The following is a 26,386-nucleotide window of genomic DNA, read 5'->3' on the forward strand; positions in this document are numbered from 1 at the left end:
CATGCAGATGAAGCTTAAAGGACCTCTTTTTGCTGTAGCCCCAGGCTTCAGTGAGCCAGCAGAAGAGAGCCAGGCTTCAGTGAGCCAGCCTCCCTGCGCCAAAAGCTCTCCTTTTTCTTGCTCCGATTTAGAGGTCAGTGAGGCACTTTTTTCCCCATTTTCTGGCCCTCTCCAGTGACTGAAGTTGTGTTACATTTTATCACCCATTTAAGGAATCCTGCTGCTGCAGTTGTCAAGGCTGGGGGCTTAAGTAGGAAGTGCTGCCCCTTCCTCTTCCATCAGGCACTGTTTCTTCATGCCTCAACCTCACAGGCTTGTTTTTCTCTTGCTGCTGGGTCAGAAAGTGTGTGCAGAGAACAGTATTTGCTGTATATTTTCTGAGCTTTATTTTCTCCTGTATCTCCCATCTAGCCCTGTGGCACTGAGACCTACATACCTGTTCTGAGACTGCCCTAGTGCATGCAAAACAACCTGCTGCTTTTGCTGTCTGAAAGGAAGGGAAATGCTACTTCTGTCTCCTGCTCGCCCACACTGCTGGTCAGCAATGTCTTTTGGTTTTTACTTATCTCAGTCCTCTGTCAGATTCTTTGCTTGGTGAAAGAATACATTAATGCCTATACTGTGCTTCCCTTGCTGTCTAGTTGTTCTCCCTTCCCCAGTTCTCTGCTGTTGCTCTCACCACTGATTTCCTTTGCCTCTTTGGTGCACCACATTCCTCTCTGTTCATATTCCCGTTACCATTGCTTGGCTTTCCCTTGTTCTCATCCTCTCAGATTTCCTTAGTGCTTCTCCTCTCTTAGGTTTCCTAGCTGCCTCAATTTCCCTTGGAATGTCGCCTAACGTCTTTGTGTTGGTGTCCTTCCCTATCCCACATTTCCCCCTGTCCCTGCAGGTAGGTTGGCTGTTACCATTTGTTCACTTTCACAGGAAATTGTTCTCACTTTCTTCCCCCTGTCCCTGTTAAATCATCTCACAACATCTCTGCTCTACCTTTTGCTGAGGCTGAACCTTCACCTAAGCACTAGCCCCTGTTTAGTCTCCCATGGCTGAGTGAAGATTGAGCTGCCTCTCTCCAGGTCCTGTGTGACTGTCCTCTTAAGAGCTGCCTTTGGAAGTGGGGTGTTGATGCAATGAACACCAGCTGGCTGACTGGATCTGCATTCTGGTTCCATGCACAGTTTTTGTTTGTGCTCTGCAGCCCTGCCTCTGGTGTGAAAACCCTGCTTGTGCTAATGCTCTGTATGCAGCATGATCCTAATTTGCATTTCCAGCCACATCCATGTTTTCTCTTACCAAGCCCAATACAGCAGGGGTTGGTAGCAGGTAGGTACCAAACATTTTGCATTCATGTAAAGGCAGTGAGGGAAGTTTGCATGTCCCTAATCCAATCCCCTGCTCACAACAGGCCTAACCCTAATGGTAGACTGGGGAGTTGAAGGCCTTCTAAATGATCGTGCTCTCCAGTTTTTTCACTTTTCCCAATGCACACAATGGTGGCAGGGCCTATCACCAGTGAAAATTTGTAAGAGATCCCAGCATGACCTTTACCAAATTCTTGGGCTTACAGGACACAAACTAACCTTTCATAGAGCCATAAGTGAGTTGTCAAAGAGGGTAGTTCAGTACATGTTTTTCCACCCATGTTTCTTGATGTGTTTCTGCTGTATTTCTTCCTTCAGTGTCGTATTGATTTGCTGCTTAAGAACCCAAGAAGTCAGAATCTCTTGGTGATGGCTTTACCACCCAGCCAGAAAAAAATGTGCTTTCAGGTCCTTACACCTCTAGCCACAGTGCTCCTCATTAGCTTCCATCCTTGTCAAGGAAATGGTTGTGCTGTCATTGTTTATTCTGCTTCACCACTGCAGTTTCCTCTCTTGAGCTGCTGAGCCTCATTATGATTCCGAGTTTTCTTGAGTTGCAACCCCCTTAGTTCAAGTTTTGGGTCCCAGGCTCTTAGCTGTTGTGCCTGTGTGTGCTGAGGTCTTTCTGGTATGGGAGGTGCTCAGACCAGCCCTTCTCTGGGGGAATGCTCTAGGGGTGGTGACCTGATGTGAGTCTTCATGGAAAGAGCATCAGGAAAGCAGATAGTGGCTACTCTGATTTTCTTTAGGAATCTGCTGTTTGAAATGATGTCTGACTCAGAAGTTGCATCAGTATGTTTGCCTTGGAGCCTTTGGTGAATTTTTTTTTCTGCCAGTGACTTGTTGATTTTTAAACCACATGGTGCCTTTGGTCTTTATGATGTCTTGTGGATGCACACAAGAACTGTGTTTAAATTCCTAATGTATTTTCTTTTGTTTTTTAAGCCTGCTGCCTCTTCCTTTCTGCTCTCCTACTTCAGTTTATGTAAGATATAGCAAATAAAATGGTCCTACTACAGTCCATGTGTCCCCAGGGGGAGCCCTTTTCCCTACCTCTGTACCCCACTTCTGTATTTTTTCTATTTTTACTGTGTTCTTGTCAGTACTTCCTTCATGCCCTAGCCTGCCTCAGAGACCTGACCAGACACATCCTGCCAGTTTCTCTCCTCTCAGTTGGCCCCTGCTGCTCGGAAGCCTTTTGGCAGGCAAGGAAGGACTGAAAGCAGCACAGCAGCTCTTCCACCTGGAGCAGCAAAGTGGCACCAAAGACAGGCCCACCAGACAGGCCTCTGTGCCAGAGCAGGCTCTGCCAGCTTCTCTGCATCGTGGTCCCTTGCTCATGTAGGAAAGTGTTCCTTTGCACGCACAAGGGAGAAGAGAAACTTTTATGTGACTGCTATGTTGAGTGTGGCAAAGCATTGTCTAATATTTTCTGGTGTTTTTTTAGATACGTAGTTTGAGAAATATAAAATTTTAAAACTCTGTACCTGTCCACGACTTTAGCAAGAGTTGTAGGTGCAGAGATCCCCTGAAAAATCTGATGCTTGCTGAGTTGGGTTTTTTCCTGAAGTGTTTCCATTGCTCTGTTGCATTTCTGAAGCAGAAGTGACACCTAGTGTTGAGTCGAGGGCAGGTCCGTGTCTGTCGCACGTGCTTGGATGGGGACACCAAAGGGTTTAGGAGCACAGCTTGCTAATGAAACATGAAATGCTGAATGAATTTTCTAAACGTGCAGCTGTAGACACAAAATGTGGTGCTGGGAAGCTAAAACCTTTTGAGGGTCTGTGATGCCTTCCCTTGGCTTCTTCCCACTGCTGAGCTTGGGTCTTTGTGTTTGTGGAGTCCAGCTTAGGAGCTATTCCATGGAAAACGATTTGTACATTTATTACAAAACCCAAAAACCAACCCAGCTGGGTTCTGATGTTTTGAACTAGCAGTTACTTACAGACAACCTGTTGCCTTTTCCTTCTTCTGGGAAGAGGAGACTTGGGAAAGGAAATAATAGTTAGAAAAGATCTTCACTTTGTTTTCTGACATCTGTGTGTTGTCAAGTGAGACTTATAAGGCTTTTGTCAATCTGTGTTTGCTGTGCCTCTCTTTCCAGCACAGTTTCTTTAGAGCTCACTCACAGTGTTGTGACTGAATATGCAGCAGTCATCCAATAAGATTCTGTCACCTCTCTTTTTGCTGAAAAAGTGGTGTTCAGCCTGTTCTACTGAAGAGTAACAACTGGGAAGTGCAGCAAACAGAGGAAAGCAAAAAAAAAGAGGAGTTTGTGTGAGATACGTGCTAGGCAAAATAAGGGCCTTTTTTTCCCAAACCCTGAAGGGTCTGGTAGTGAATGCATTTATTAGCATGTAGGCTGTTCAGCATGTAGGTTCTGTGGTCCAGTGGCATTTTCCTATGTTGCATTTTTGGGGGCTGTTTTGCTTGAGAAACAGAAGTTGGAGAGTGAAAAGTGGGAAAGTAACTTTATTTTTGTGATGAAGAATTACATTTCTAGCACTAACAACTGCTGAGTAAAACCCCAAAAGCCACCCTTTCCAACCACAAAACCTCCTCTAAAATAAAGGAACCAGTGTTCTGCTGCCTTGAGTCCAAAACTACCAGACAAAAACAGCAAACAGAAATTGGGGTGGCTATACTTCATATGTGATTTTATTGATTTTTAATCCTTTCGTCTTAAAGTAAGGAGTAAAAACAGATGAGTACTAAGATACAAACTAAGATATCTGCAGTGATAAAGCAGGGTAGGAGCACAACAGGATCTGGTGAGTGAAGGAGTTTGTTGTTAATTAGATTTTTCTACCATTCTACCTTTTCCAGCAATGTGAGGTGGGTGCATATGTGACATCCACAGCTTTAAGTGATATTGTTTTATCATCCTGCAATCTAGTAGTAAATAGTCTCTAAAGAAAGAAAGAAAGAAAAAAAAAAAACCACCCAAAAACCAGTTTTATGAAAAAGATGAAAATATTTTAATCTTTATTCTTCCCTTCCTGGAATGTTTTTTGCATAACTGCACATTTTCAAAGAATCTGTGTGTCATTGTTCATCTTGCTCCTTCTGTTGCTTTTCATGTGCTGAGGGCAATAGAGGAAGAGGGGTTTATCCTTCTTTTATCTTTTCACTTTTGTCTGATGCTTTCAAATTTTGAGATACCACTGTTTCTGCAGGAGGGGGATAAGAGGAATTTTGGGAAACATTGTTTCCCATAAATTTGCTCCACCCGAAGTGTTGTGTCCAGCTCTGGGGACCTCAGCACAAGTCTCAGGCCATGGACCAGTTGGAATGAGTTCAGAGGAGAGACATGAAGATGATCAGAGGGCTAGAGCACCTCTCCTGTGAGGAAAGGTTGAGAGAGCTGTGGTTGCTCAGCCTGGAGAAGGCTTTGGAGTGACCTTATTGTGGCCTTCTAGTACTCAAAGGGGCTAAAAGAGAGCTGGAGAGGGATTTTTTGACAAGGGCACACAGTGGGAGGACAAAGGGGAATGACTTTGAGGTGAAAGAAGGCAGGTTTAGTTTAGGTATTAGGAACAATTCTTTACTGTGAGGGTAGTAAGGCACAGGAACAGATTGCCCAGAGCAACTGGGAATTCCCTATCTCTGGAATAGTTCAAGGCCAGGTTGGATGGGACTTTGAGCACCTGGTCTAGTGGAAGGTGTCCCTGCCCATGCCAGGGGGGTTGGAATGATCTTTAAGGTTTCTTTCAACCCAAACCATTCTGTGATCCATAAGGAATAAAAGCAAACAAACCCAACCCACAAAGAAAACTCCATAAATATTTCCAATATCAACACCACCCTGTGTTGTTCTGCATTGTTCAGTGACTTACTTCCTTGTGCATGAAGCACCACATATGTGAGATTCATGATATTAAAAGCCATTTAGGTTTCAATCCAATAACACTAGGACAGATGGTGAATGACAACCAGGAACTCATTTCTGTTTGTGAACCTGGGCGTATTTGTACAGAGATCCTTTACCACATTTTTGCAGTAGCACAAAGAACATGGTAAAGGATTCCATCACATAGCATTCCATCATATATCATCTTTTGATTTTCCTCAAAGCCACAAAAAGCCCCACTGCTGGCTTTGGTGCTCTGCAGGGAGTACTTGCATGGCTTAGGAGTTCACTGTTGGCTGAAATGTAAAATTGAGAAATGTTAACCACTCTCTACCATAGCTGAGATACACTCAGACTTGGGCTTTGTGATGCCTTCGTGGCTCATACATTTGGTCAAAGGTGCTTTCTGCAGGTCCTGGGAAAGATGGGAATGTTTAGTTCATGATTAATTATGTCATTACACATTATTTGTTTTTTTTTTCCAGAAACACAAATAATAATTCAATGAGTAAAACATATTAGCAAGCTAAGAAGAATGAATGTTGTTCAATGGCTGTGTAAATCCATCCTATTCTAGGCTGTTTTAGTCCCTCTTTCAAGCATTCCTCACATTGGTGTGCTCATTCTTTCTCCATTCTCTTTACCAGACAGTGGACACAATGGTTCAGGAGTGGAATGGGGTATTCCCCTTTCCAGCAGCACTGAACTGTAGGCTGAGGTCACTGCAACACACAAAACACGTCCTAAATGTGATTTGCCTGTTCAGAAAAGGGACTTCTCATCCAGCTGTTGCTATAAAGTGAGGGCCTGTTTCTCTTCAAAACCCCAAAATTTCAATTTACAAATTTCAATTGCTCTGCTTCCAGCCTCTGCAGAGCACCAAAACAATGGACCACATGGAAAAAAACCCAAAGCCTCAAGTATTTTTATGCTGGCTTAATTTTGTGATCTGGCACACCATGGGCTCTGCCAAGCACCAGTGAAAGAGATACAGCATGAGGATTCGGCTGGACCGGGTGTACAGGCTGCTTATTTTGCAGGGATGAACTATCTCCCTTCCCAGCTCCCCATCTTCTCCAGTTACTTCCTACCTGACAGAGCAGGGGTGCCTCAAGTGAATTAATGAAGATCCAATTGCTTTCTCCAGCAGCAGAACAGCCTTCTGACATGCTAGCCAATGAACCTGTCTGAAAACATATTACAGACTGAGCCTGCAGTGAGAAAAAAAAAACCAAAAATATTGCCACTGCAGCTCTGCCAGAGCCTTCTGGCTCTGCTTTAGCAGCTCTGCCTCCCTGCAGCTGCTCAAATGGCTATGTAGGTGAGGAAGAGAATTTAATAAAACCCCACTTAAATGCCCCCTCTGCCAAATGGACATGTCCCAACAAAACTCTTTGGAAAATCAACATTGTTTATTATATTTGCTTCACAGGTAAAGAAAAATTTGCAACAGGCAGAAAATTTCTACTGCCTCCATGTCACAAAGTACCTTGATAAATTTTTATTACTGTGATTAATCTGCTTCTGGAGGAGAAGGACAAACAAGAACCAAAGTTCTAAGGTTTTATCAAAGGCTTATGCTTCAACAGACTTTTGACCCAAAGCAATAACACAACTGGTTGTAGAAAGATCAAAATTTAAATAAAATAGTTAATGATTTTTGTTCACTTATTGACCATTTCTCAGTTCCGTTGACTGAAGTGTTTCACAAGACTTCTGTGCACATATAAATACAGGGAGGTGAGATGCCCTCCCCAAACAGCAGCCCTGCCCTGGAGGAATTGCCCTTAGCTCTCCCCAGCCCTGCAGCTGACATCAGGTAAGAGGCACTTTGCTCAGGAGAGCTGGAAGGGTTCCTTGAGCAGCTGCTGTGAAATGCAGGGGACGGGAAGGAGGCTTTAGCTGAGAGCTGCAGCACAGTCGTGAGGGTCTGCTGTGTGCATGTGCAGAGACTGAACCCATCTTTCAGGGCATGAGGAGATGGCTGCTGCAGGAGAAACAAACCTTACCAAGGGAGGGGGTGGAGGAGGCCAGTGATACACAATTTTCAGAGGTGAAAGAGAAAATGTTCTACAAATTTATCTTGGTTATGGGATCTTTATGTTGTATCAGCAAAATTAAATGGGTCATTAGTCATACTTTTTCTACAGGTAGAAAGTAATTGTAGTAGTGCCTAATCAGTCAGTGGGTCTGAGCTCAGGTCCTCTCAGCTTCCATATATGCTTTTATAACTGTGAAAAAATACATGTTTTTAAACATATGAAGGTTTTTTCCCCAAAAAAGTGATCCAGGTCTTTAAATTTTGATACACATGTCTTGCATGTTACCATATTATTATGGCTTTTAATCTTGCTGGGTATATCTGTCTTTTCCCATCCCTTCTCAGAATCAGCTAGAGGAATAGCTTTTTTAGTCTCATTTATTTGCCCTGAAATGTAAATCTTTGTTTCAGTAACTGTTACATGATTTGGAGAGGGAGCTGTTATCATAACTGATCGCTCATTACTATTCCTGTAGCTGTTACTAATAAACACTCTGGCTTTTTAACTGAACTCAGACGACTGTGGGGAATTAGATATGTGTATTGGTAGTAGTGTTAGGAAAAGACATTTAAAACCTGAAATTTAGTCTGATTTAAAGAGCTGATGCTTACAACTTGATTGCTTCTCAGTGTATGTCAAGAGAAGGAATCTCTTGATTTCAGTAAAATTCCATATAAAAGAGAAATAAGGTGTTTCAGTGAATTTAAAGTTCATTTCTGCCCTTAAAAGATAGGGTTTCCCCTCCTGATGTTGTGTAAAAAATTCATTTTCTTTTAAAAATTAATTGCATGTCTCACTACTTTTATATTGCATTCTATGTGGCTCATGAAACCTACTCCAAACAATGAGGGCAAATTTCTAAAATATTTCTCAACTGCAGCATCAATTATCAACAGAAAGATTTATCATGAGTTATATATTTTATTTTGTTATTATTTAGGGTACACCAATAAAATGTTAAACAAAATGCTCAGGTGTCCCTCACATGTATACATATTAAATGGAGCTGGACTGTTGTGGTGTACAAATCTCATTTTACTTTTTTCCTCCAAATTGAAATTTCTGTGTCATGTCCTCACTCTTTCACAGCTGCTGCTATTTTTATCTTTTGCTAAAATTGTTTTACATTTCCTTTTTACCTTTTGTCCCCTCTGGTTTCCAGCATTTCATGTCTGGTGTGTAAAGGCCTCTTACAAGCATTCCTTGTTTTCTGTTTTCACTTTTTGTAGGCTGCCATCCAACAGCAGAAAATCCAAACCCCAGAAGCCCTGCTGAGATGGGAAAAATCATTGTTTATGAGCATGCCAACTTCCAGGGTATGTCCAAAGAATTCCACACCAACATTGCCAACCTAAAAGATGCAGATTGGAATGATTGTATCTCCTCAGTGAGAGTAATCGGCCATCCTTGGGTGGCTTATCAGCATGCAGACTATAAAGGACAGTTACTGGTACTTGAGGAGGGAGATCATGACTTTGTTGGTAAAAAGATGAATGACAGGATCAGCTCTCTGCAGGTGATCACTGAAGATCTGCACAATCCCCAGATCACTCTCTATGAACATGTTGATTATCAAGGGAAGAGCAGAATAATAAGAGAAGCAACCAATCTGGCCAGGGGACATGACAATGACACCACATCTTCACACAAAGTCCAGAGAGGTGTCTGGCTGCTGTGTGAGCACAGTGGTGGAAGCGGGTTTCAATACATTGCACGAGAGCACGAGCACCTTCCAAATTACAAGGCAATCAAGTTCAATGACAAGCTTTCCTTCCTGCGTCCCCTTCGCCCTGGCTGTGGCTGTTAGAATGCAAATCCTGCAGTGCTGAGAAAAGATGCAGCCCCGGCAAGAAAATGAAGACCTTGTTCTCTGCCTCTGCTTGCATCACTTTTCCCCAGTGTCACAGGACCATCGGATGTGAGAGCTCTCCTGCCCCACAAGTGGCCTCTGCCATTGTCTGTAATCCATTTTATGTTGGTGCCAATAAAGAATCTTTTGCAATCAGCAGTGGTTTATTTTATGCAGTGTTAATGTAGGTAAACATTTCACTTTCATGGAGAGATGTCTCTGTGTATCCAGAGAATGTTTTGTGCAGTCACTTGCAAACATTTTTCATGGATCTCTCCTGCAGAATTTTATCTCTTTCCAGTTTCACTGTTCAGAAACATTGCGACCAGACTAAAGAGCTTGGTAAGCATTTTGATTATTGCTGTGATGCTGAGCCAACTTTCACCTGTAACCTGTATTTAACTATCCCATGAATTATTGTATCTCAAGACATTGATCATAGAATCCTGGAATCCTATGAAGTCTGAGGCTGGGAGGTGCCTTAAAGATCATTCCATGGGCACTGCCATGGGCAGTGACACCTTCCACTAGACCAAGTTGCTCAAAGTCCCATCTGACCTGGCCTTGAATACTTCCAGGGACAGGAAATCCACAACCTCTCTAAACAACCTCTTTCAGTGCCTCATCAACTTCACAGTAAAGAACTTTTTCATAACATCCAATCTAAGTCTCTACTCTTTTAATTCAAAACCATTCCATCCTCATCCTATTACTAATTGCCCACTCAAAAAGCTGCTTCTGCTCTTTCTTATAAGCCCCCTTCAAGAGCTGGAAGGCTGCAATGAGGTCTCCCTGGAGCTTTCTTTTGTCTGAGATAAACAACCCCAGATTTCTCAACCTGTCTTCATAGGAGAGGTGCTCCCACCCCATTACCATCTCCCAGTCTGTGCTCTCATGTCTGGGATTGCCCTGACCCAGGTGCAGCACCTTGCACTTGGGCTTGTTGAACTTTGTGAGGTAAGTATGGGATCACTTCTCAAGTTTGTCCAGGTCCCTCTGGATGGAATCCCATCCTTTTGTTGTGTCAGCTGCACCCCTCAGCTTTGTGTCATCTGCAAACTTGCTGAGGGTGTCATTGATAAAGATCTTAAAAAGCACTGGTTCCAGAACAGAGCCCTGATGGACACCAGTTATCACTGGTCTACTTCTGGACATAGAGCCACTGACAACAACTCTCTAGCTGTGTGGCTATTTCCCAAATAGTCCACCCTTCAAATCCACGTATCTCAGTTTGGAGATAAGGATGTCAAAGTTCTTAAGGAAGTCGAGGTATGTGAGTGACATTGGTTGGTTTCCCCTTTTGGATGGCTGCAATCCCTCCATCACAGATGGCCACCAGATTGGTCAGGCATAATCTGCCCTTAGTAAAGCCATGCTGGCTGTCTTGGATCATCTTCTTGTCTTGCATGTACCTTAGAATTGCTTCCATGGGGATCTGCTCCGTGATCCTCACAGGCATAGAGGCAAGGCTCACTGCTCTGTAGTTCCCCAGATCTTCCTTTCTCCCCTTTTTAAAAATAAGATATTTCCCTTCTTCCATTCACCAAGGATTTCACCTGAAGGCCATGACTTTTCAAATATGATGGAGGGTGGCTTGGCAACAACACCAGCCAGTTCCCTTAAGACCTGGGATGCATGTCATCCAGTCCCATAGACTTGTGTCTATTCAGCTTCATCAAGTGGTCTCAAACCTGCTCTTCAGTTACAGTAGGAGGGACTTTGCTCCCCCAGTCACCACCTGCAGTTTCAGTGACTCCACAGACATGGGAAACCTGACTTCCAGTGAAGACTGAGGCAAGGAACACACTGAGTACCTCAGCCTTCTCCACATCCATTGCCACCAGTTCTTCCTTCTTGTTTACTGGCAGGGAGTGGGCATCACACTCTACTTGGCCTCGATTTTCTGCCCAGTGTTCTTGCAAAAGCCTTAGTGTGTCAGTCCATACAGGCAGGCAACTGGCACAACTACCAGCTTGTGGCTGGAACACAAAGAGTAAATCTATTTCCATTTCCATGGGTTTATGAGCACCCAAACTATACAGGCCAGTTACTCTGGTGCTTGAGGAGGGAAAACACAGCATTGTTGATGAAAGATGAAGGACAGGGTCAGCTCTCTGCAGCTGATTGCTGAAAATCTGCACAATCCGCACATGAAGCACAGAGCACGCTGTGCTATCAACTGCTGGGCTTTGTCCCTTTGAAATAAACACTGCAGGCCGTGCTGACGTGTCAGCCACTCGTGCTCCTCTTTGGCTCAGGTGGGCAGATGCCATGGGGATAACTCAGAATCCATGTGTTTTGGGGCATCTCTTACTGCTTTGCAGCCAGTTTCAGGTTTCCTTGCTCTGTTCACCAAAGTGGGAATTCTAAATTCAATTCCAAGAGCATCTGACATTCTTCCTATTCTAGAACACGTGTTTTATAGTGGCAAGTCAACTGGCAAATGTCACTTTCTGCCCAAAAGAGTTTGTGGAAGAAATTATTTTGGAAGCCTTATTGAAGTGCCTTGGTCATGTCTGAGAGATCCTTTTCAGAATCTCAGCATGATAATGATGTTACATAGGCACTGTTAATAGGAGAGTGATTATTTTGGATGTCTCTACTTATATTTCCTAGGAAATACACTTAATGATGTTTCCTTTTTGAAAACCACCATTTCTTAGAGAGGAAAGAAGATATTCTTTTATTTTCTTGGCATATGTAACTGAGAAGTTCCTTACAGCCAGGAGGTCTCTGAAGCAGACATCTCTGAGTTTTCTCTCTGTTTCTCTTAGGCAAAAAAAAAAAAAAAAAAATTACCTCCCAAAGCTGCTGTTCCTCTGATTTTAATCAGTGGATATTCCTGTCTGGCTCTGTCTCTCCTGGTCAGAGAGGAGATTTTCTTCACTTTGAGGGTCATGAGCAGGTGGTATAGTTGCCCTTGGGGTGCAGTGCAGTGCAGACCAGCTGGCAACTTCTACACTGCTCAGATAGCAGTACCCTTGGAATCACTTTCTCTGGTCATCCTCACCCCTTACCCTCGTGGCAGATTTTAGGAGGCCTCTCAGGAGGATACATCACCAACATGGCATTCCCTACTGTACTTCTCACATGAGGTTTATCCCTATAAAAGCACACTGTGCAATGCTTTTGCCCAGTAAAGACTAAAGCATTGTCACCTCTGCCTGCCAACCCAGGAATAAACTGTACCTGGAGGTCCCAAGCCTTGCTAAACTACACAGGGTATTAAAAAGAGTAAAACGACTGCTTGCAAAATCAACAATCAGCAAAAAAACCTTCACAGAGGGGATTATTAACCCACAGTGCAAATGGACATTTGAAGAGAATGCAGCGTAAAGAAGGCTTGTAACAAGTGATATTCCAAAAGGAGATGTCTAGACAAGAAAGCTTAGACACTATAGCTGTGACAGAGAGGTGATACATACACAGACTCAGCTTTTCTTGGCTTGATCAGAACCATCCTCAGAACAAGTTCAGGCTTGTTTGGGTAAACAAGGAATATAAAATGTGGGCTTAAAGTCAGATCTTGTATGCCCAGTAAAAGGTGATGTTACACATTAACCACTTATGCTATTTCTTAATGATGCCTTTGTTTCCGTGTTTCAGGGGTCTGGCAGAGCTCCTTGGATCAGCTTTGTGAATGAGCCACTGTGACGTCACCTGCAGGGCACCTCCATTGCCCAAGCAGCCCTCTGTCAGAGGAGTGGAGGGAAACCAGCAGTCAGGATATGCTGCTGCATATGGCTTAATCTATGTTTTTTTGCCTAGATGATTTAACATTTACTTGGGGAAACTCAAGCTCTTTTCCAAGTACAGAATTCTCTAGCTTGCTGTTTGCAAGCTAGAAAGTTTTTACTGTGGCTTTCTTCCCTGCTCATTCCACCTGGTACTGGAATTCCCACAGCACGAATTTACAATATCTTTTAATGTATCCAACACTAAAAAGCCATTGTGGGAAGCAGGGCTGAAGCAACTTATTTTTTCCCCATATGCATCTTCAAACACATCTTCCCTTTATCCAACAACAGAGCTGCCCCACTTTCAATTCAGTTGCTGATGCTTCCTTTAATTTTTTTCTTGGTTTTCTTTGTCAGAGTATTCCTCCTCCTTATGCTGCTGTGTTTTCTTGGCACTGCCTTATTGACTCTGTGTTAATCAGAGCAACACTACAGCAAAGCTTAAATGAGATTCTCCATCCTTGTAAATCAAATCTCAAAAAATGCAAAGCGTGCTGCTGACAAAAGCAGTAATGAGAGACTTTCCTTCAGAGATCTGTAGAGGTTATCAGGAAAATAAATGTGACACAGTGAAATATGTACAGCTTGTTGTTCCTATAAGAAATTCCCTTCCCTGGAGCAAACTTTTTTTTGTCATTTACATGGTCCCAAAGCCCAGTCCACTGAACAGTCTCCCCATCAAATCTATATGTTTCCAATTTAGAAAGAAGGAAGTTGTGGGGACCATGTCAAAGGCCTTGCAGAAATTCAGGTAGATGACATCTGTAGCCCTTCCCTTTTCCACTGAGGTAGTCACTCCATTGTACAAGGCCAGTAGGTTATTTGAACTGGACCTTCCTTTGCTGAAGCTGTGCTAGCTGTCTCAAATCACTTCCCTGTCTTTCATGTGCCTACAAATACAGAAAGAGATAAGCAGGAAGCAATATGAGTTACTTAACTATTAACACACCTCCTTGCTGAATCACCCTAACTGAGCAAGTCAGGGTTCAGTGAGTAGGTGAATACTCTGATAAAAGATAAGAAATCTTTATAGATCTCCTTTGAGGAACTACCATCTCTTGGAGCAGTAGTGCTGTGCTGCTGGCACCTAAATGCCTGTGCTGTCATTCACACAGTGAGTATATGATAAACCTTATCAGGATCAATGGAAACCATGAACAAATAGTGACCCCCAAGGGTCCATTCTGCCACCAGTGCTATTAAATATCTTCCTTGATGTCACAGACAGGTCAGGTGCACCCTCAGCAAGTTTGCAGATGACACCAAGCTGAGTTGTGCGTTGTTTTGCTGGAAGGAAGGGACTGTGAAGAAGGACCTTGAGAACCTTTAGAAATGGCCTGATGTGAACCCCATAAATTTCAGCAAGGCTGAGTGCAAGACCCTGCAACTGGATGTCAGAGCAATCACCAGGAGCAGCGTAGGCTGAGGAATTAATGGGCTGAGGGCAGCCCTGTGAAAAAGGAACTGAGAACAGTGGTGGATGAAAAACTGGACATGACCTGACACTTGCCACCTAGAAAGCCAACTGTATCCTGGGCTGCATAAAGTGTAGTTTGCAGGATGAGGGAGATGATTCTTCCCTTCTAATCTGCTGTGGTGAGACTCTACATGGAGTACTGCATGCAGACATGGGGTTTCCTGAACAAGAGAGACACAGCCCTGTTACAGCAGGTCTAGAGGTGGGCCATGAAAATGGTCAGAGGGCTGGAGAACCTCCTACAAAGAAAGGCAGAGATACTTGGAGTTGTTCAGCCTAGAGAAGACAAGGCTTCTGGGAGACCTTATTGCAGCATTTCAAAATATAAAGGGGCTTATAAGAAAGGCAGATAAAGAGATTTACTATGATCTTTCAAGCTGAAAGAGCATAGATTTAAGTAAGACATTACAAAGAAATTCTTCACTTTTTGGGTGGTGAGACACTGGAAAAGGTTCTACAGAGAAGATGTGGATGCCCCATCCTTGGATCTCCCCCCCTTAGTCAGTTTGTGGGCATCATCAGCTTGGGTGTGAGTGTTGTGTGCTGGAGGGTAAGAAGGCTCTGCAGAGGGATCAGTGGGCTGAGGCCGATCTGAGGCCGATAGTATGAAGTTCAACCATGCCAAGGGTTGAGTCCTGCCCTATGGTCACAAAAACCCCACACATGGTAGACAGCAGCTGAATGTGAATCAGCTGTGCCCAGGTGGCCAGGAAGGCCCATGGCACCTGGCCTGTATCAGCAATAGTGTGTCCAGCAGGACCAGGGCAGGGATTGTCCTCTTGTATTCTGCACTGGTGAGGCCACACCTCAAGTGCTGGATCCAGTTCTGGGATCGTCACTGCAAGAAAGACATGGAGGGACTGGATTGAGTCCAGAGAAGGGAAATGAGCAGCTGAAGGATCCTGAGCACAGGTCTGATGAGGAGTGGCCAAAGGATCTGGGGTTATTCCAATTAATATGTTCCAATTATTGTGGTTCAGATGGCCTCTGAAGGAGGACAAACATGAAGCCAAGTACTAAGGTTACAGGTCACTCACACTTCAGTGGAATTTTGAACGAGAGCAATGAGATGTCTGGTTGTAGGGCATCGAAACCAAGATAGACTATTTAATGATTTTTGTTCCCTGAGCATGATATTGACCATTCCCAGTTCCATGGAACTGGGTGATTCACTCTTTCACTTCTGCGCAAGTATAAATCCAGGGAGGTGAGATGCCCTTCCCAAACAGCAGCCCTGCCCTGGAGGAATTGCGCTCAGCTCTCCCCAGCCCTGCAGCTGACATCAAGGTAAGAGGCACACTTTGCTCAGGAGAGCTGGAAGGGTTCCTTGGGCAGCTGCTGTGAAATGCAGGGGAAGGGAAGGAGGCTTTAGCTGAGAGCTGCAGCACAGTCGTGAGGGTCTGCTGTGTGCATGTGCAGAGACTGAACCCATCTTTCAGGGCATGAGGAGATGGCTGCTGCAGGAGAAACAAACCTTACCAAGGGAGGGGGTGGAGGGGGCCAGTGATACACAATTGTGGGGGGTGAATGTGAGAGTATTTTACAACTCACTCTGGGGATATCTGTAAACCAACACACATATCTAATTAAAACTGGGTAATTTTATAGCCTACCTCATTTTACATTCTCTTCCAAATGAAAATTTCTATGTCATGCCTTCACTCCTTTACAGCTGCTGCTATGTTTTTTCTGCTAAAAACATTCAACTTTTCCCTTTCTCCACCACACTTCCCATAATTTTGTGTCTGGTGTATAAATTCTTCTTACAAGAGTTGCTTGTTTTCTGTCTTCCTTTTCTTCAGGCTGTCATCCAGCTCCTATAGCAAGGAATCCAAACACCTGAAGTCCTACTGAGATGGGCAAAATCATCATTTATGAGCATGCCAACTTCCAGGGTTTGTCCAAAGAATTCACCACTAACATTTCCAATCTGAAAGATGCAGATTGGAATGATATTGTCTCCTCGGTGAAAGTAATTGGCCAGCCTTGGGTGGCTTATGAGCATGTTGACTACAGAGGCCGATTTCTGGTATTTGAGGAGGGAGAATATGACTTTGTTGGGAAAGAGATGAATGACAAGATCAGTTCTCTGCAGCTGATCACTGAAAATCTGCACAATCCCCAGATCACTCTCTATGAACATGTTGATTATCAAGGGAAGAGCAGAATAATAAGAGAAGCAACCAATCTGGCTGCGGGACACGACAATGACATCGTGTCTTCTCACAAAGTCCAGAGAGGTGTCTGGCTGCTGTGTGAGCACAGTGATAGAAGTGGAATTCAATACCTTGCACGAGAGCACGAGCACCTTCCAAATTACAAGGCAATCGATTTCAATGACAAGCTTTCCTTCCTGCGTCCCCTTCGCCCTGGCTGTGGCTGTTAGGATGCAAATCCTGTAGTGCTGAGAAAAGATGCAGCCCCGGCAAGAAATCTGAGACCCTGTTCTCTGCCTCTGCTTGTGCTGCCTTTTCCCCGTGTCACAAGACTACTGAATGTGAGAGCTCTCTACTGTGCTGCACTGCAGATCTGTACTTCTCTATCCTGCCTTGCAGTCTTCTCCTGCCCTACAAATGAAAGAATCATCATGCTAGATCATATGAAAGAGTGTCCACGCTAGAGGAGGCATGCCAGATATGTGAAATCTATTGTACCCTCACCTGGCATTCCAGAGTCCTGGGCTATGGAATGTAGAAGCACTGCATGTTGTTTCTGTTGCTAAGTTAAACAGAAAGTGTTAGTACAGAACCAGCACCAGTTCCTTCGTAATTTGCTTTGCAATGCCCTTGTGGTACTGTGACATCTGCCATTGTCTGTAATCCGTTTGGTGTTGCTGCCATTAAAGAATCTTTTGCAATCAGCAGTGGGTCTGTTTTGTGCATCTTTAGAATAGATAAATATTGCTCTTTCATGGTGAGATGTCTGTCTCTGTGTATCCAGAGAATAGTCTATGCAGTCACATGCGAACATTTTTCCTGGATGTCTCCTGGACAATTTTGTCTCCTTCCAGTTTAATTGGCCAGTAACAGTGGGGTCAGGTTTGACTCAAAATGTTTTGGTGAGCATGTAGCCTGTTGCTGATCCTGGCCAAACACTCACCTCCAGATTGTACCTAGCTATCACATCCTTGGTTGTATCTCAAGGCAGTTATTGTAGCAATGATACAGTCTTCTACTGCCCTTAATCACATAATGAACAGAATGTTTTAATAAATTTGAATTTTTTAATCCTAATGGTAAAACCTGTCTTGTTTTCTAAACCTGTAATATCTTGATAAGGAATGAGGAATGACAAGGTATATCAGGAACTGATTAGCCATGAGAAAATTCACCTGGAAGCGCAGAGTCTCAGCCCTCCTCCACCACTGCCTAATGACAGCTGCATGCCCTGAGCTGTGCATTGTGGCATCTGTCCCAGGGCAGCTCTGCACTGCAGTGTTTATGTCCCTCTGTGACCTGCAGTTTGCCCTGATTTCCTTGCACTGGTCTCTGGGCTGGTCAGACAGGAGCTGCCCTTGGCCCTTCTGAACCTCATGAGGTGCACATGGTGCCAGTGCTGAAGCTTGCCCAGGTCCCTGAGCATGGTCTCTGAGGACAGTTCTGTCTGTCTGTCTGTGGCTGCCATGGCCAGCTGAAGCTGTGTTACCTGTGCTGAGACTCGCTGTCTCTCTCAGCTCCCTCTGCCTTCCTGCAGCCTCTCTTCTCCTACCCTCACCCACCAACACAGCCGTGGCCACTTTCCCAACACTTCCTGTTCCCTCAGCCCCCTGCAGGAAATATTTTCACAGCAGTACAGTAACAAACCTTCCTGTCCCACACTGCTTTCTCCACCCTAGCTTCATAATCAGCATGGGACAATATCACCCCAATCTCTATTCTGCCATGAGCAGCACTATGAAGCAGAAAACCCTGGAGGTTCTTTCCGTCAAAATTGCTTCAAGTAGTCCATACACTCTGCTTCCCAGAGAGGAGTGCAATCCTACAAAACAGCAAAGGAAAGGTTCAAGGAGGGATATGGATGGGGTGGTTTCAGGAACTTTCTCATTTGCTATTGCAAAGCTTTTTTTTTTTTTTTTTTTTTTTTTTTTTTTAAATAGCAAAGGATTCTTTTAAGTTTTTAGAAATGGGAGGATGAAGTAAAGGTAGAGAAGGACTTTGACCCTTCAGTGGAGGGGATTGCATTTGACAACAGAGCAGGTGAGAGCTGCTGGTGATTTGGGAGGGAAGTCTGACGTTGGGGAGATGGAATTTCTAAATATCCAACAAGTAATCCCCAAGTTATTGTCCACATGATTTGCTGATGACACTTCTTCATTGAAATTGAACAAAGAATGAAATCAGGCAGAAAATGACAAAAGTTTTTAAATCTCCCTTAGAATTACTGACAGAAAGATTTATTCTGGAAGGGACTTCCCTAGACCAAGGCCTTCTTCACAGCAGAGACAATGCCAAAGGAAAACAGATTGCTCATGGCCATCTTCAAGTGATTTCTGAAGAACTGCAAGGGTAGAGATTCCCCAGGTTCTCTGGCCTTATTAAGCAGCAGACTGGACCCGATGGCGTCCAAAGGTCACTTTCAACCTGAATTGTCTCATGATCCCACAATCCTACTGGCTCACAGCATCACTAAAGCTCATGATTTACAGATCAAGACGGGCAAATCTGAGTATTCCCTGAGCTGTATTGCTCCTGAGGAATCTTGCACTAAAGAAAGGGTCTCAGCTGACTATATCACTGTACAGATGTTCATGCTCACTGCAAATGTATTGGCTAGTGTATTGCAAAAATATCACTCTCTTTCCGCCCCCTTTCTTCAGAGCTTCTCAGGAAAAACACACATGCACCTCCCTCCCACAACACACATCCCGCTCACAATGTCTTCTGGATTTCTGACTCTTTTACAGTAAGAATCAAATCTAGGACCTATCACAGGTGCTATCCACAATTCCATCCCTGGTCCACACCTGTAGTATGTCCTAGATGACAGACAGACAGAAGAGGAACATGAAACTAAGAGATCACAGAAAGATTTTGGCTGGGAGAGGTCTTAAACACCATCTAGCTGTACACCGTGCCATGAGCAGGGAGATTTTCCACTGGACCAGGTTGCTCAAAGCTGTGTCCAACCTGGCCTTGAACACTTTGAGGGATGGCTCAACCACGGCTTCTCTGGGCAGAGACCAGTGCAAGGAAATCAGGGCAAACTGCAGGTCACAGAGGGACATAAACACTGCAGTGCAGAGCTGCCCTGGGACAGCTGCCACAATGCACAGCTCAGGGCGTGCAGCTGTCATTAGGCAGTGGTGGAGGAGGGCTGAGACTCTGCACTTCCAGGTGAACTTGCACCTGGCAAAAGAGATCATGGAATACCTTGTCATCCCTCCTCCCTTATCAAGGCACTACAGGTTTAAAAGCACAAGGCAGTTGTTTCCACTGGGATCAACCAATCTGTCAGTCAAAGCTAGGAAAACTTACTGTTCCATTATGTGATTTGGGCAGTGGAGGACTGTATCACCAGCATGGTCCATCACTATGATTGATTGTATGAGGTACAGTCAAACATCTCATATTTAGGAACAGTCTGCATGGGAGAGTTTGGCCAGGATCACAGCAATGACCAACATGCTCACCAAGACTTTAGCAGTGGTTGTGTCAAGCCTGAACCCACTGTTACTCAACACTGAAACTGGAAGGAGATAAATCCTTTCAGGAGAGATCCATGAGAAAACTCTCAAAATGACTACACAACACATTATCTGAGCCCACAGAGACATCTCTCCATGAAAGGGCAATATTTATCTGCTCTGAACAGTCCATGAAACAGACCCACTGCTGCTTGCAAGAGAATCTTTATTAGCACCAACCCAAAAGAGGTTACACACAATGGAAGAGGCCAAGGTACCACAAGGGCTTTGTAAAGCAAATCACTGTGGTACCACAAGGGCTTTGTCAATCAAAAGGAAGGGACACAAGCAGAGGTAGAGATCAAGGCCTTAGATTTCCTACTGGGACTGCATCTTCCCTCAGGGTCACAGGATCTGCAGTCTAAGAGTCGCGGCCGGGGCGAAGGGGACGCAGGAAGGAAAGCTTGTCATTGAAGTCAATTTCCTTGTAATTGGGAACGTCTTCATGCTCTCGGGCAAGGTGTCGAGCTCCACTTCCATCGCTGTTTTCACACAGCAGCCAGACACCTCTCTGGACTTTGTGAGAAGACACGATGTCATCATCTTCTCTCCCAGCCAGATTGGTTGCTTCTCTTACTGTTCTGCTCCTCCCTTTATATTCAACGTGTTCGTAGAGAGTGATCTGGGGATTGTGCAGATCTTCGGTGATCAGCTGCAGAGAACTGATCTTGTCATTCATCTCTTTCCCAACAAAGCCATATTCTCCCTCCTCAAATACCAGAAACTGGCCCTTGTACTCAACATGCTCATAAGCCACCCAAGGCTGGCCAATTACTTTCACTGAGGAGATAATATCATTCCAACCCACAGCTGTTAGGTTGGGAGTGTCAGTGGTGAATTCTTTGGACAAACCCTGGAAGTTGGCATGCTCATAAATGATGATTTTGCCCATCTCAGTAGGACTTCAGGTGTTTGGATTCCTTGCTATAGGAGCTGGATGACAGCCTGAAGAAAAGGAAGACAGAAAACAAGCAACTCTTGTAAGAAGACTTTACATACCAGATGCAAAAGGATGGAGAATGTGGAGGGGGGGAAAGGAAAGAAGGGAAAGCAACACATTTTTAACAAAGAATAAACATAGCAGCAGCTGGAAAGGAGTGAAGGCATGACATAGAAATTTTCATTTGGAAGGGAATGTAAAATGAGGTAGGCTATAAAATTACCCAGTTTTAATTAGATATGTGTGTTGGTTTACAGATATCCCCAGAGTAAGTTGTAAAATACTCTCACATTCACCCCCCACAACTGTGTATCACTGGCCCCCTCCACCCCCTCCCTTGGTAAGGTTTGTTTCTCCTGCTGCAGCCATCTCCTCATGCCCTGAAAGATGGGTTCAGTCTCTGCACATGCACGCAGCAGACCCTCACGACTGTGCTGCAGCTCTCAGCTAAAGCCTCCTTCCCTTCCCCTGCATTTCACAGCAGCTGCGCAAGGAGCCCTTCCAGCTCTCCTGAGCAAAGTGTGCCTCTTACCTTGATGTCAGCTGCAGGGCTGGGGAGAACTGAGCGCAATTCCTCCAGTGCTGTTTGGGAAGGGTATCTCACCTGCCTCCATTTATAGCTCACTCAAAAGTCTTGTGCAACACCCCAGGTGACAGCATGAAAAGTGATCAAAACTCTCCAAAAACCTGATCAGCCACAGTAATTCAGACACACCAAGGTACATTGTGATACTGGGGCTGTGGAAGTTTCTTGCTTATGGCAGTTTATATCCTTGCTCCCCTTGGAAGTGCTTAAAATGAACAAGGACTTTTTATGGGACATATCCAAGTCGCAGAGCTGGGATTGAAGCACAAGTTTTTGAAAAAAAAAAAAACAAAAAACAAAAAAACCTTTTGTCCTTAGAACCATGGAATCATTAAGGTTGGAAAAAGCTTCCAGGATCATCAAGTCCAACCTTTGACCATGTACCACCATGCCCGGTAAACCATTCTGCAAATGTCACTTCTTTTGTTTTGAATATTTTCTGGGTTGATGACCCTGCCACTTCTCTGGGTTGGTCATCCCAAAGCTTAACTACTCTTCCAGTAAAGACATTTTCCTTAATCACCAGCCTGAACCTCTACATACACAAGTTGTGGGCATTTCCCCTTGCCCCATCACTGGTTGACTGCAGAACAAAGCGATCTACCTGGCTGCATCCTCCTCTCTTGGACCTGTGGAGAGTGATAAGGTCCTCCCTGAGCCTCCTGTTCTCCAGGTTAAACACCTCCAGCTCTCTCAGCTCTGCCTCATCAGACTCGTGCTCCAGACCCTTCACCAGCTCTGTTGCCCTTCTCTGGACTCACTCCAGCGCCTCAATGTCTTTCTTGCAGTGAGGGGCCCAAAATGAAAACAGGATTCCGGCTGTGGCCTCACCAGTGCTGAGCACAGGGGAATGATCCCTGCCCTGCTCCTGCTGGCCACACCATTGCTGATACAGGCCAGGTGCCACTGGCCTTCCTGGCCACCTGGGAACACACTAGTTCATGTTCAGCCCTCTGAAGGTGTGGATGCCCCATCCCTCAAAGGGTTCTTTAGGGTCCCTTGCAGCCCAAACCATTCTCTGGTTCCTTGACACATGTATTCATGTATATATTTATGCATAGTAATAGATGGACATGGTACTATTTTAGATGATAAACAAAAGCACCAATGTTGCTGTCTCCAAATCAGACAGAAGGTCACAGTGAAGAATCCAGAAACTGGGGGGAAAATAGGGACTGATTAATATGGTATAAAAGCGGCTTAAAAGTCAGAATTTTAAAGCAGAAGCATGGCAAAAGACCACCTAAAAGATCTCAGCATGAGATCTTTGCAGATATTTATTTTGTGCTAAATACTGAATGTTGTAAATGGTGCTTTTTACTGTCAGTTTGGTAATTAAAAACTTGAATCTTTTTAGGGATGGTGTTCCACACTTGTTGAGCATCAATCTTGTGGTTCTAAATATGACTCCAAGCATTTCCCCAGTTCAGGCTGAAGTAAATGCTTCAGACAATATTTCTTTTTAATATTTTTCTTGTATCAACTGTTTCTATTTCTGTCTACAGAATGACAAAGCAGAGATTGTCCTGCCCCAGCTTATTTTTACTTTTGAAATCTTTGATCCAGAAGAACCACTCTCATGTAACTTTAGTGTTCTTTCCTTTTGCTTTCAATCCTGATCAGCTCTTTGTAGGAACTAACATGGGCTTTCTCAGAAGAGCATCTTGTGTGTTGAAATCCTACAGATCCACAGATGCTCTCTTAGTTCTCTTTTTCTTGCACTGGTGGTTGGATGTGATTCTACTTCTACTCCCTGGAAAGCTGGAGAACCACATAGTGAATAATTTCCCTCCAAAAAACCCTAAATTCACCAAGAAAGCCCCAAACACTAAATGAAGGACAGACAAATTGCAGGGACACATTAATTGGTGAGTGCAAGGACAGTGCAAAGGAGCTCATTAGACTCACTGAGTCCATGTCAGTGCACAGAAGTCCCCATCAGGACAGCATCAGTCTGACAAGGCTGAATGGGATGGACAAGGGACATTGATCATCTTTATTTATAGCAAGATTCCTCAGGAGCAATATGGCTCAGGAAATCCTGGGATTTGCCTGTCGTGGTCCTTATGTGGTGAGCTTGAATGATCCAGGGAGCCTGGAGGATTGTGGGATTGGTGGGTAATTGAAGTTGGAAGTGACCTTTGGTTGCCATTGGATCCAGTCAGCTGCTTAACACAGGGACAGCTGTGAGGTGAATTATGGTTGCTGGTGGCTTTATCCAGTTAGGTCTTGAAAACCTCTGAGTATGCAGACTATCCAAATTCTCTAGGTGATGTGATTTAAAATTTTCTGACCTCATCAGGAAGATTTTTCTCAGCCATGGAAGAGAGAAGGCTAAGGATTCTCAGAGGGGCTCAGCAAAAGGACATCTGGAAAGAGTCTTATCTGGTAACAGGGAAACTCTGACTGAAAATAAGGAAAATTACCATAGCCCTGTGGTTATTTTCAGCACTGGAAGAAAGAGTTTTTCAGTGCTGGAAGAAAGGCCAGTGATCCTGGGGAATCTCCACCATTGCAATTGTTCAGAAATCAGTTGAAGATGGCCATGAGTAACCTGGTCATGTTTTGAAGTAGCTCTGCTTTGAACAAGGCCCTGGACTTCCCTTCCAGAATAAATCTTTCTGTCAGTAATTCTAAGGAAGATTTAAAGGCCTTTGTCACTGCTGCCTAATTGCATCCATTGTTCAATTTCAATGAAAAACTGTCATCATCAAGTCATGTGTACAACAACCTTGAGTTTACTTGTTGGATATTTATGAACTCTATTTCCCCAATGTCAGACTTCCTTCCCCATTCCTCCACAGGTTCTCACCTGCTCTTTTGTCAAATGTAATTCCCTCTATTGAAGGCTCAAAGTCCTTCTCCACCTTTACTTCATCCTCTCATCACTGAAAAACTTTCAAGAATCCTTTGCTAGATTTTTGGATGCGACACTTCCACATTTGTTTGGATACTGTCATTGATTAAATAGCCCCAAAACAAACCTTGGCAAGAGCAAATGCAAATTTCCTTTAACATTCCCATCCACATCCTTTCTTGAACCATTTCTTTGCTGTTTTGTAGGATTGCAATCCTCTCTGGTGCATGGGTAGCTGTCCCCATGACAGGCCAAGGAGAGTGTATGGACTCCTCGAAGCATTTCAGCTGGAAGGAACCTTGAGGGGTCTTGAACTGCACACAGCAGGATGGAGAATGTGGAGATATTGTCCCATGCTGGGTATGAAGCCAGGGAAGCAGAAGTGACATTTGCAACATGGATTAGTGGGCATGCTGGTATTTGGGCAAAGGTCGGACTTGATGATATTGGAGGCCTTCTCCAAGCATTTGGAATGAGTCCTTAATGATTCCATGACTCGAAGGAGAAAAGGGAAATTTTTTTCAAAAAACTGGTTCTTCAGTGCCATCTCAGTGACCTAGATATCCTGATCCCAGTAGAGCAAGACTATAAACTGTCACAAGCAAGAAACTTCAACAGCCAATGTGTCACAATGTCTCTGAATTACTTTGGTGTGTCTGAATTACTGTGGCTGATCAGGTTTTTGGAGAGTTTTGATCACTTTTCATGCTGTCACCTGGGGTGTTGCACAAGACTTTTGAGTGAGCTATAAATGGAGGCAGGTGAGATACCCTTCCCAAACAGCACTGGAGGAATTGCGCTCAGTTCTCCCCAGCCCTGCAGCTGACATCAAGGTAAGAGGCACACTTTGCTCAGGAGAGCTGGAAGGGTTCCTTGGGCAGCTGCTGTGAAATGCAGGGGAAGGGAAGGAGGCTTTAGCTGAGAGCTGCAGCACAGTCGTGAGGGTCTGCTGCGTGCATGTGCAGAGACTGAACCCATCTTTCAGGGCATGAGGAGATGGCTGCAGCAGGAGAAACAAACCTTACCAAGGGAGGGGGTGGAGGGGGCCAGTGATACACAGTTGTGGGGGGTGAATGTGAGAGTATTTTACAACTTACTCTGGGGATATCTGTAAACCAACACACATATCTAATTAAAACTGGGTAATTTTATAGCCTACCTCATTTTACATTCCCTTCCAAATGAAAATTTCTATGTCATGCCTTCACTCCTTTCCAGCTGCTGCTATGTTTATTCTTTGTTAAAAATGTGTTGCTTTCCCTTCTTTCCTTTCCCCCCCTCCACATTCTCCATCCTTTTGCATCTGGTATGTAAAGTCTTCTTACAAGAGTTGCTTGTTTTCTGTCTTCCTTTTCTTCAGGCTGTCATCCAGCTCCTATAGCAAGGAATCCAAACACCTGAAGTCCTACTGAGATGGGCAAAATCATCATTTATGAGCATGCCAACTTCCAGGGTTTGTCCAAAGAATTCACCACTGACACTCCCAACCTAACAGCTGTGGGTTGGAATGATATTATCTCCTCAGTGAAAGTAATTGGCCAGCCTTGGGTGGCTTATGAGCATGTTGAGTACAAGGGCCAGTTTCTGGTATTTGAGGAGGGAGAATATGGCTTTGTTGGGAAAGAGATGAATGACAAGATCAGTTCTCTGCAGCTGATCACCGAAGATCTGCACAATCCCCAGATCACTCTCTACGAACACGTTGAATATAAAGGGAGGAGCAGAACAGTAAGAGAAGCAACCAATCTGGCTGGGAGAGAAGATGATGACATCGTGTCTTCTCACAAAGTCCAGAGAGGTGTCTGGCTGCTGTGTGAAAACAGCGATGGAAGTGGAGCTCGACACCTTGCCCGAGAGCATGAAGACGTTCCCAATTACAAGGAAATTGACTTCAATGACAAGCTTTCCTTCCTGCGTCCCCTTCGCCCCGGCCGCGACTCTTAGACTGCAGATCCTGTGACCCTGAGGGAAGATGCAGTCCCAGTAGGAAATCTAAGGCCTTGA

General features: G+C 44.4%; 3 protein-coding genes, 1 long non-coding RNA gene and 1 pseudogene across 4 annotated transcripts; 3 read left to right on the forward strand and 2 right to left on the reverse strand.

Moving 5' to 3' along the window:
* The first annotated feature begins 43 nt into the window (after positions 1–43).
* On the forward strand, positions 44–9,255 carry LOC128803416 (epidermal differentiation-specific protein-like). The gene is made up of 2 exons (XM_053970361.1): positions 44–133; positions 8,483–9,255. The coding sequence occupies exon 2, from the start codon at positions 8,530–8,532 to the stop codon at positions 9,058–9,060; it is 531 nt and encodes a 176-aa protein (XP_053826336.1). The 5' UTR covers positions 44–133; positions 8,483–8,529; the 3' UTR covers positions 9,061–9,255.
* Positions 4,360–17,118, reverse strand: LOC128803417 (uncharacterized). The gene is made up of 4 exons (XR_008435709.1): positions 16,977–17,118; positions 8,393–8,524; positions 6,303–6,398; positions 4,360–4,444 (listed from the first exon to the last, which is right to left on the reverse strand). It is a non-coding gene; the product is annotated as an uncharacterized LOC128803417 (long non-coding RNA).
* On the forward strand, positions 15,531–17,010 carry LOC128803415 (epidermal differentiation-specific protein-like). The gene is made up of 2 exons (XM_053970360.1): positions 15,531–15,603; positions 16,119–17,010. Exon 2 carries the CDS (start codon positions 16,172–16,174, stop codon positions 16,700–16,702), a length of 531 nt encoding a protein of 176 aa, XP_053826335.1. The 5' UTR covers positions 15,531–15,603; positions 16,119–16,171; the 3' UTR covers positions 16,703–17,010.
* Positions 17,119–20,152: 3,034 nt separating the features above from the next.
* On the reverse strand, positions 20,153–21,536 carry LOC128803848 (epidermal differentiation-specific protein-like). The gene is made up of 2 exons (XM_053971143.1): positions 21,472–21,536; positions 20,153–20,944 (listed from the first exon to the last, which is right to left on the reverse strand). The coding sequence occupies exon 2, from the start codon at positions 20,889–20,891 to the stop codon at positions 20,361–20,363; it is 531 nt and encodes a 176-aa protein (XP_053827118.1). The 5' UTR covers positions 20,892–20,944; positions 21,472–21,536; the 3' UTR covers positions 20,153–20,360.
* A 3,614-nt stretch (positions 21,537–25,150) lies between these two features.
* On the forward strand, positions 25,151–26,386 carry LOC128803144 (epidermal differentiation-specific protein-like; annotated as a pseudogene).

The sequence above is a fragment of the Vidua macroura genome, chromosome 2 (assembly GCF_024509145.1).
Source record: "Vidua macroura isolate BioBank_ID:100142 chromosome 2, ASM2450914v1, whole genome shotgun sequence".
Classification (NCBI taxonomy): Eukaryota; Metazoa; Chordata; class Aves; order Passeriformes; family Viduidae; genus Vidua; species Vidua macroura.

What these genes read in the sequence shown, in the direction of transcription:
- LOC128803416 (XM_053970361.1), top strand. Translation starts at nt 8,530, where the DNA reads ATGGGAAAAATCATTGTTTATGAGCATGCCAACTTCCAGGGTATGTCC.
- LOC128803415 (XM_053970360.1), top strand. Translation starts at nt 16,172, where the DNA reads ATGGGCAAAATCATCATTTATGAGCATGCCAACTTCCAGGGTTTGTCC.
- LOC128803848 (XM_053971143.1), bottom strand. Translation starts at nt 20,891, where the DNA reads ATGGGCAAAATCATCATTTATGAGCATGCCAACTTCCAGGGTTTGTCC.